Below are 10,528 nucleotides of genomic sequence, written 5' to 3'. Positions count from 1 at the left end.
ATATATATATATATATATATATATATATATATAGTTTTATTTATGGCAAAAAAAAAACTATGTAAAACTACTATCAATATAATGGTATTAAACTAAGCCAATTTGAGTCAGATGTGCCAAAAAAACATTATTGCCACCCATCTGAATAAAGCCTAATAGGTGAGTATTTAAGTGTGTGATGCTGTAGATTTTCCTCTGTGTCGTTTGCTGTAATGAAGCACTATTTAATGCCACAGAGCTGTGATCTCTGATGTGTCTGTCGAGCAGTGAGCCTCAGACAAGCCTGTGATGAGCCCGCAATGAGCTGCCCTTCATACTTTTTCTTTGTCCGTGCCTCGTTAACATTCCCACTCGTGTGTCCTTCCTGCTGTTGACACCAAAACGAGGATGAGACGACAGAGAGAGAGAGAGAGAGAGAGCTTGAGGACAGATTGTTCCAGAAGCACTGAGATAGCAGCAGGGGTGAGGAACATGACAGAAGTTGATGTGGAAATGAGGTAACAGCTGTGGACAAATGAAGGAAAATGTGATGATTTCAAGAGAAGAGAAAATGTACATTGTGCAGATTACAGTTAATGTTGTTTGTTGTGTTTTTGTCATTATGGGAATGTGTTTAGAAGTAAATTAGCCAAGCAAGTTGTTCTGAATGTGCAGCAAAGCGACGTCACATGGAATCACTGCATTAGTAAACCTTTTGTTTAGTGTATGCGTGTTATCATGGGCAGCGATTAGCATTAAAGGAATAGCTCATCCAAAAATAAGAATCTGCTGAAAATCTACTCCCCCTTAGGTCAACAAAATGTAGATGAGTTTGTTTCTTCATCAGAACAGATTTGGAGAAATGTAGCATTGCATCACTTGCTTAGCAATGGATCCTCTGCAGTGAATGGGTGCCGTCAGAATGAGAGTCCAAACAGCTGATAAAAACATCACAATAATCCACAAGTAATCCACACCACTCCAGTCCATCAGTTAATGTCTTGTGAAGCAAAAATCTGTTTGTAAGAAAAAGTTGTCCCGGAATTGACTATTTCTTTCAGTTTTTATTTATAAAAACTAGTTACAGGAACGGAATATTATTTCACATTACAAAAGTTGGATGTGTTGCTAATAGGGTTGTGCCGCTAGACGATAGTATCGTGTATCAACTATAGTCAGAGATATCGACAATAGCAGATGTCTTTGTCGATAGTCAAGACGATATTAGGCTCATTCTCCTATTAATGTATTAATAATAATAACAATAATAATAATTATTATTAGGCGGCCCATTATAATTCAGCTATTATTATCAAATTGCCCCGCTTTTTCATTCAGCACTGTATTTCACACACACACACACACACGTCTGGTTTGCTATCCTTGTGGGGACTCTCCATAGGCGTAATGGTTTTTCTACTGTACAGATCATATATTCTATTGCCCTACACCAACCCTACACCTAAACCTACCCCTTACAGGAAACTTTTTGCATTTTTAGATTTTCAAAAAACTTAATTCTGTGTGATTTATTAGCTTGTTTACCCGTGGGGACCTCAATTTAGGTCCCCACCGTGACACGAGTCCCCATGAGCCTGTGTGTATTCAGGTTTAAGTCCCCACCAGAATAGAAAAACAGGTACACACACAAACACACACACACACGTGCGCAAATGAGGAGCCTGTAGCCAGTGAAGGAGTCCCCAACCACAAACACAGACGTACATCGTCTGCTGATATAAGGTATTTCGTTGCACTTAAACAAGTAATCTGAACGGCCTATAGATGTGCAATATTTTAACCGAGCCCTCACTAATTGAGTTTAATGCCACAGTTATGTTAGAACGCATCTCATTTTTGTTTCTGTGGCGGTGCGTCGGGCTCATCATGGGGCGCTCATCATGGAGCGCTGCATAACTGTCTAATTTAAATTTACTCCAAATATATGAACTTACCTGTTTTAAATGCTTTATATTTAGCGTATTCGTTTATGTCCAATATTTAGTGTTAAACTGTTGGTCTTTAAAATAAATCTACTTTTGATTTTCACCGTGACTGATTTTGCAGACCAGACTGATAACTTCCGTACGTTGATGTGCAAACTTGTCACAGGATGCGCGGTCCTAATAGCGATGTATGACTGTTGTATCCGAATATATATGAACTAGCTGTTTTAAATATTTTTGTATTTAACATGTTAGTTTATCAGTATGTTTGAAAGTATATTATTTAGATTCGTGGTGCTTCCATAGGCTCCCTCTTTCTCGCACGCGGTTTAAAACACCAAATAGTTGTGAAATAGCCTATGACAAGTACAGAGAGTCTCTCTCTTGCCCCCACCCACCCATGCACGATAATATCTATCGGCGATCTCACGGACTGGCGATATGACTATTTGAAAAATGACCATATCGCCCAACACTAGTTGCTAATGCTAATGTTGTTTCATGTTGAGTCCTGAACATTGTGTCCATGTGTTTCAGGTACGTGAACACTCTCCTGAAGTTGGTGCCGCAGGTGTTACAGCTACAGGAACAGTTACGAGACGCCATACAGAATGGAGACATGGAAACGTCACATGGCATCTGTCGAATCGCTGTCTCTCTGGGAGAGAATCATTCATCTAGCTTTTGAGGATCTTTTGGTCTACTTCACTTTGTCAGGCAGGTCCTATTTAAGAGATTTCTTGATTGCGAACAGGTGTGGTAGTAATCAGGCCTGGGTGTGGCTAGAGAAATTGAACTCAGGTGTGATAAACCACAGTTTTAACAGGGGGGCAAACACTTCTTCACACAGGGCCATGTAGTTTTGGATTTTGTTTTCCCTTAATAATAAAAACCTTCATTTCAAAACTGCATGTTGTGTTTACTTGTGTTATCTTTGACTAATCTTTAAATTTGTTTGATGATCTGAAACATTAAAGTGTGACAAACATGCAAAAAAATAAGAAACCAACACTTTTTCACACCACTGTATATATTGCTCAGTAATAATTGTTCTTAATTTTGCTGAACACTGATGTGTTTCAGTGGACTCTATGTGAGACCGTGTTCATGCACGAGTGTCTGGAGGGATAATTATGGCGAGATCTTCACTTTGAAAGCTTCTGGTCTCTGTGGATGTTCTCTTGCTGAGTGAGCAGATGATACTCAGCTCAGGGTTATATTATATCTAAGGCAGTGTCCCAGTAGCCGACTCAAACTTGATTTTGGTCAGGCATGTTACACCTACAGGCAGTTTCTGCTGAAATCTCACTCCATCTGTCAGCACTCTGTCACACTCACAAACTAGGAATGGAAGCGGGTGTCAGAGTAAATGACAACTCCTGACGTTTCTCTCAGATTCCCCGTCATGTGATGCTGACAGGAGTGCACCACTTTTGACATCAACGACAAAAGATTGAAGGGTTTTCTCCTCTATTTTAAACGTTGATCAACTTATGTATTTTCAATCCTGACTATGCACAATTATACAGTCAACTGCGTTTCAAAATGTTAAAAAAAATATTTTTTTATATCAATACACATTTCAAGTGTTGGATCGGTAAGATTTTAAAATATTTTTTAAAGAAGTATCTTTTGTTAAAAAATACAGTGAAAACAGTAATATTCTAAAATATTATTACAGTTTAAAATACCTGTTTTCTACTTTTGACCATATTAATGCATCATAGCTGAATAAAATATTAATTTTTTTTAAGAAAAAAAACTCATACCTCATACCATCCAGACCTCAAATATATAATAATCTGTATATAATAATGGCTGTATATACCTTTTTTTTTTTTTGGTTTTTGAGAAAAGTCTCATGCTCATCAGTTTCTTCTCTGCGTTTCTCCTCTTCTCTAGTTTGCATCTAGTTGCCAAATAAACCTGTCATTATATTAGGGCTGCACAATTATGACAAAAATCATAATTGTCGATTATTCCCATGAAATTGTAATTGCGATTATTAATTACGATTATCACAATTTACATTGAATGATGTTTATACCATTGTTTGATGCAACTGCATTCCGTATTTTTATATGACGTATTTTATATTTACAATGACGTCATAACCCCTCGATTTCATTTTGTAGAAAATATGGAAACACCCGTCGGATTGCTTCGGCTGTGGGGATGAAGACGACAACTCCCATTATTCCACACCCAGTCACGGCGTCATCAAACTACGCTTTTGCCTCTTTGTTTATTTTGAATATGCGCCCTCCAGCGGCGAAAATTACATATTGTGCCTTTAAGATAACATGTAGAAAGAAACAAACATATCTCAAGCGTGCAGAATAACATAAGTGGACTTTGAACGATTTATTGCCGCTTTGAACGATTACGTAATTGTAGCATCCATAATTGTAATTGCGATTAGAAATTCGATTAATTGTGCAGCCCTACATTATATAGTACGAATATTGTTGGCTCCTTGGCATATTGCTTTTGTTCCTCATTTATAAGTTGCTTTGGATAAAAGCATATACTAAATGCATAAATGTAAATGTCACCAATATATTCAGGGTGGTTGTGGGTCCTTAAAAAGTCTTAAGGATATCCATAAGCGCCACCTGCTGTCAGAGAGTGAATTTGCATTTTCTTTAAGTCGGTCTGCTGTTTTTGTTTTGTGCAGGTGTCTTATGTAGCATAATTTCACACATCTAAAGTCAGACCATTCTGTTTTTGCCTTAAATCTTTGAATTGTACAATCTAATTCATATCAAAAACAACTGCTCGTGCTATGTGTGTGTATCATCTTTGTTTGGATCATGATTTCAATGCAGTGGTAGCCTCTAATTTCAAATGGCTACAGATATTTTTCTTTTAAGCCAGTTTGCCTGTTATAGACCAAATAAACAACAAATAAATTTGCTTTGAGAAAAAAAAAAAGTGGTGATCGGAATCTGCCAATTTGCTTGTAAAAAAATCTGAATCAGCCATGAAAAATCATGATCGGTGCATATATATGCATGTATGTAATCTAAGTTTGGTCCTAAATGTCATATAAGGTGGTATTAAAAAGGTCTTAAAAAGTCTTCAAGTGTATCTGTAGACACCCTGATATCCCTAATAATAAATATTCTCCAAATCTGACGTAGTCCCAGTGATTGTGTTCCTGTGTGATGAAGGTCTGTTCTCCTCTTCTCTATCAGAGCTCTGTTGGAGCAAGTGGAGCACTGGCAGAGTTTTCTGGCTCTGGTGAATATGATCATGTTCTGCACGGGCATCCCTGGTCACTACCCCGTCAACGAGACCACCAGCTCTCTCACGCTCACCTTCTGGTACACACTACAGGTGAGCAGCGCCGCTGAGATCCTAAACACATCTTAACATGCACAGTCTGTGGTCCTATGCACAGGACACTGTGAACGCAGACATCTCAGAAACAGGCCTGAAAGGGTTGTATTGTATGTGGAGGTTTTTTGTTTGTTTATAGCAGTGATGGAGAGTCTCTGTTAGAGATATTGAACCGTCCTTCACTGTATCTGAATATACACCTGTGCTGTGTGATAACTGCAGTGTCACGTTTTGAATATTCAAGAATGTTCTTTTGCTTGTGTCCTTGGGTGTGTTTCCAGTCTGCGTTAGCTGAATATTTTGTTTTTTGCCACTATACGGAGTACTGCGAAACTATTAGATTATGGTTTTATTTTTCTTTTAATTTTTATATTTGTAATAGAGAAATGGAATATTAGCGATAACTTTTAGTACAAACTTACAATTAGCTCAGAGTTTGAGATATATATATGCTTTTATAGAAGACGCAAGTAAATGTGATTTCAACTATCACATTTACTTGCACATTTAATTAGTGACTTTAACTAATTATTTTATAAACATTTAAGTTAATTTTTTTTCCTCATTAATGTACACACAGCACCCCATATTGACAGAAAAACACAGAATTGTTGACATTTTTGCAGATTTATTAAAAAAGAAAAACTGAAATATCACATGGTCCTAAGTATTCAGACCCTTTGCTGTGACACTCATATATTTAACTCAGGTGCTGTCCATTTCTTCTGATCATCCTTGAGATGGTTCTACACCTTCATTTGAGTCCAGCTGTGTTTGATTATACTGATTGGACTTGATTAGGAAAGCCACAGACCTGTCTATATAAGACCTTACATATACACAGTAGGAAATCAACAAAAAATGCCTGTTACCAGCGTGTGTACCACCCCACCGCCAAGGCAAAGTGTCTGTTTCAGGATAGATACCTCGTTTGGTTTGATTTTTGCAATTGGCGTGATTTATACACTATTATATGCAGTGTTTCGTTTTGGTTTGTTTCATGAGAGATGCAGGAGTCCGCAAGAGAGACAAAGAAACTGGCCGAAAGTGTTGCTGAAGGAGTGCAACATTGTCACATTGATACTGAGATAAATGTATTTCTATAATCATTATAGGAAAAAATGTAGAAGCTTTTTAAAGGTATACAAAACATAATCAGCCAAACGTTTTTATTTATTTATTTTTTAAACAGCCAGGAATAATCAAACTTGGGCACGTTTACAAAACAACAACACACTAAAAAACAGAAACGTTTTTCCTTTGCATTTTTGAAAAGCTTTTGCTAAAAAAATGTTTGTGTACAGACGACAATGTTGTCACACGGGATCCGCAAAAAATGACTTAAAACGCGATATTATGCATGCCAGGCCAGTAGTTGGTGATGTCATTTTGCAAAGAAACACTACGAACCTGCACACATATGCATTCAGATTCAGCGTGTAATACACATGTGCATGACGTCACTGTTTCTACAAATTAATGTTTTTGTAGTTTACACAGAGAGGATAACGGGAACCTTTTCAAAAATGTACACTTAGAAACCCATTTTCAAAGAGTTGCATCTTCAGGCCCCTAAAACGCCAGTGTTGTGTTGTTTTGAATAAAAAAGACAGAAAAATGGTGTTGTGTAAACACCTCCTAAAATGTCAAAATCTTCTTTACAACTGAACTGATTCAAAAAATGATTCACAGATTGATTTGAATCATCACTCATTAGTTGCTTAGTTACATATGTGTATTTTATTTTGATGATAATTATTTTTGCATTACAAATATTTTTTTTTTTTAAGATATATTCGTCTAAATAACCAAGCAGTTAGATTATTTTGTGTTAGTATAGCTTAAGTGTAGCTGAACTACTTTAAATGATGCTTGTAGCTTTCTTCTATGTTGTTTCTTTTCTCTGATTTACAGATTTAACAAAGCTGTGGAGAGAAAAATTCGAGGTAAAAACTGCAACTCACCTTCCTTTAGAGTCGAGAAAACAAACCTCGATCAGCTGGTCAATACAGTGCATTTTGGCATTTCTTTCTTCATCTAGAATGAGCTGATTCTGCATTTCAAGCCTCTTTTTATTCACTCACTTTCTGAGAGTACAAAGGGTTCATAAAATAGATACATAGTACTTAATAATGTGCCAGATCCTCTTTAGATTCTCGTTGGATTTGATAAACTATGCCAGTCAGAGCTGGTGTCTAGCCAGCAGAAAGCTGTCAGTATAGACAAGGCCAAGGACTGCTGGCAAACAGCGGCTGTATATTAGCCAACAGCTCCTTGTTTAGTGCAGGAAGGAAAGCGTCTCAGAAATAGTCTGATTTTCTGCTCCATGTATTGAAACCTCTTAGTACTTTAAGAATATTTACGGCACCTGCAAGTGGAACCATTGCAGTTCCACTGCTTTCTGAAAGGTGCCGCTGCTGAGCAAGAACACAAACACATATTGTACCCATGAATAATCAACTTCATCAAGACTTCAGAGATGCAAATGAAACCTTTGTTATCAGAGCTGAATTTAACTGTGAAATCTGGATAGTCTGCTAAACGCACAGCTAAAGTGAAGAACTGATCCACATGACGAGTGCTGATGTTATACTCTTATGTGGGCGCTGAACACCACTTCAAGCTAAAATGAGACAGTCCAGTGTGATTTATTATGAAACTCAGCTCAGCGGGCGAGTAAAGCGCACTGAACCATTCAACAGCGCATATATAGCCTGACTATACTTTCATCAGTAATGTTGTCATGTACAGTAGAGTGAACTGAGAATAAAGGATTCTTAAAGGGACAGTTCAGCCAAAAATAAACCATTCACTCACCCTGATGTCTTACAGTTTTTCTCAATTGCTTTGGCTCAATTCTCGAATGAAACTTTTTTTTCCCGAAACAATAAGTTCAGATCTCTGAACAATTAGCTTCTTGTTCACATCAGATTGGAATTTCTTATTGATTTGAGCAAATTGCAAATGCTTTGGCACATGTGTGCAAACAGTAAGTACAATTGTCTGCAGTGTGCACAACAACTAATTGCATATGGCTTGTTGATCAAAACTGATGAGCCGATTCTCACTTAAACTGTCAAACTCTTCACAACTTCGCAATCATTTTTCATCGTGTAAGCCATCACATTCAAAACGATCCATTCAATTATGAAAAATTGGTATACACGCATGTATATTCCATAAATATCTGACATTGACATTGTTTGTAATGTCTGCTAAATTGGCAAATGACCTCTAATTGCAATACAATTTGAATCAACCATTCAACCATTTAACCAATCAAGTTTGGGAGCATATATATGTAGATTGCCAGCCTGGTCTCATGTTTATACGTAGGTATTAATACGTAACATTTACAAGCACAAAACGTACACTTTTGTACGTTTTTATTAATGCCAAAACGTACAATTTAGACGTATTTCAACGTTTAAAACGAACAAATCGCTACTTATTTTTAGCTAAAAAACGTAAAAATATTTACGTATCTTTTATATCATTAAGATATTCGTATCAATGCATTTTTTTTTCATTTTATCAATAAGCGATTTAGATTTTTACAAAGAAAAACAAAATGAAGACTTTGGAGTGGCCTAGTCAAAGTCCTGACCTGAATCCTATTGAGATGCTGTGGCATGACCTTAAAAAGGCGGTTCATGCTCGAAAACCCTCCAATGTGGCTGAATTACAACAATTCTGCATAGATGAGTGGACCAAAATTCCTCCACAGCGCTGTAACAGACTCATTGCAAGTTATCGCAAACACTTGATTGCAGTTGTTGCTGCTAAGGGTGGCCCAGCCAGTTATTAGGTTTAGGGGGCAAACACTTTTTCACACAGGGCCATGTAGTTTTGGATTTTGTTTTCCCTTAATAATAAAAACCTTCATTTAAAAACTGCATGTTGTGTTCACTTGTGTTATCTTTTACTAATATTTAAATTTGTTTGATGATCTGAAACATTAAAGTGTGACAAACATGCAAAAAAACAAGAAATCAGGAAGGGGGCCAACACTTTTTCACACCACTGTATATATGTATTTGCAAAATATATATTTTAATTTTATATAAAATAATAATAATTATTGTTGTTATGATGTTATCAAATCGACCTCTCTGCACTTTCAATCAACTTTACTCGTTTATACAGTATTTACATACTTGAACAATAAGGTATGTCATTCTTAGTTGGTGACTTACAGTTCTTGACTTTCATATATTGTACAGTTGTTACTGCTTTGAGTACACTCTTCTCACATGATAATATAAATTCAGCTCAAATCAGTATTTTATTTATTTAGCATCAGTATTTATTTATTTATTAAGTAGGTTGCTTAACACAGGGATTATTTTGTGATCGTGACCCAGTGACTGTATTCTCCCTTACTTCAGCAGTAGTTTAGTGTGTATTTGTTGATGTTCGGCCGTGTGTTTCAGGATGACATCATGTCGTTTGAGGCAGAGAAGCAGGCCGTCTATCTGCAGGTCTACAGGCCCGTGTATTTCCAGCTCGTAGACGTTCTGCTGCACAAAGCGCAGTTCCCCACGGATGAGGAGTATGCTTCCTGGTCATCAGACGAGAAGGAGCAGTTCAGGATCTACAGGTCAGTGTGTGTGTGACTCATATTCTCATGGGCCTGTTGTAACATTTTCTTCTACACTCAGCAGTTTCGTGTTGGATTTGCTGAATTGGCACAGCCAACAAAGTTGCTGTTCTTATTAGGAAATGTAACATTCAATTAATTTAATTAAATGTAACATTAAATTAAATATTTGTTATTTAATAGTGCATGGCTTTTTCGATTAATTGTCTTTGAAAATAAAACTAATAACAACACAAAGGGTTTGTGCTTTGTGTGAAGGGTTGATAATATGTTGCATTTCTATAATGTTTGACTCTTTTAGGGTGGATATTTCCGACACACTAATGTACGTCTACGAGATGCTGGGAGCCGAATTACTCAGTAACCTGTACGACAAACTGGGGCGACTCCTCACCAGCACAGAGCAAACAACAACATGGCAGGTCAGAAAACAATGGATTTAGTCTTCAGTTTTCAGTGGTTTTGCTGTGCCATTAAACATTTGAAGCAAAAGGGCAAACCTTCTAGGCTAGGTCTGCACAATTAAAGGGGTCATATGATGCGATTTCAATTTTTCCTTTCTCTTTGAAGTGTTACAAGCTCTTGGTGCATAAAGAAGATCTGTAAAGTTGCAAAGACTAAAGTCTCAAATCCAAAGAGATATTCTTTATAAAAGTTAAGA

At 36.8% G+C, this 10,528-nt stretch overlaps 1 protein-coding gene across 1 annotated transcript in view; it reads left to right on the top strand.

Moving 5' to 3' along the window:
• The window catches only part of LOC107697216 (importin-13-like), a 48,894-nt gene that overhangs the window by 16,520 nt on the left and 21,846 nt on the right, over positions 1 to 10,528 (top strand). The window contains exons 5-8 of the mRNA XM_016497916.1: positions 2,463 to 2,605; positions 5,125 to 5,264; positions 9,701 to 9,867; positions 10,169 to 10,289. Coding sequence (XP_016353402.1) covers positions 2,463 to 2,605; positions 5,125 to 5,264; positions 9,701 to 9,867; positions 10,169 to 10,289 — 571 coding nt within the window. The remainder of the gene's footprint in view (positions 1 to 2,462; positions 2,606 to 5,124; positions 5,265 to 9,700; positions 9,868 to 10,168; positions 10,290 to 10,528) is intronic.

The sequence above is a fragment of the Sinocyclocheilus anshuiensis genome, unplaced genomic scaffold, assembly GCF_001515605.1.
Source record: "Sinocyclocheilus anshuiensis isolate Anshui unplaced genomic scaffold, SAMN03320099.WGS_v1.1 scaffold38, whole genome shotgun sequence".
Classification (NCBI taxonomy): domain Eukaryota; kingdom Metazoa; phylum Chordata; class Actinopteri; order Cypriniformes; family Cyprinidae; genus Sinocyclocheilus; species Sinocyclocheilus anshuiensis.
This window is presented reverse-complemented; position numbering and strand designations above follow the sequence as displayed.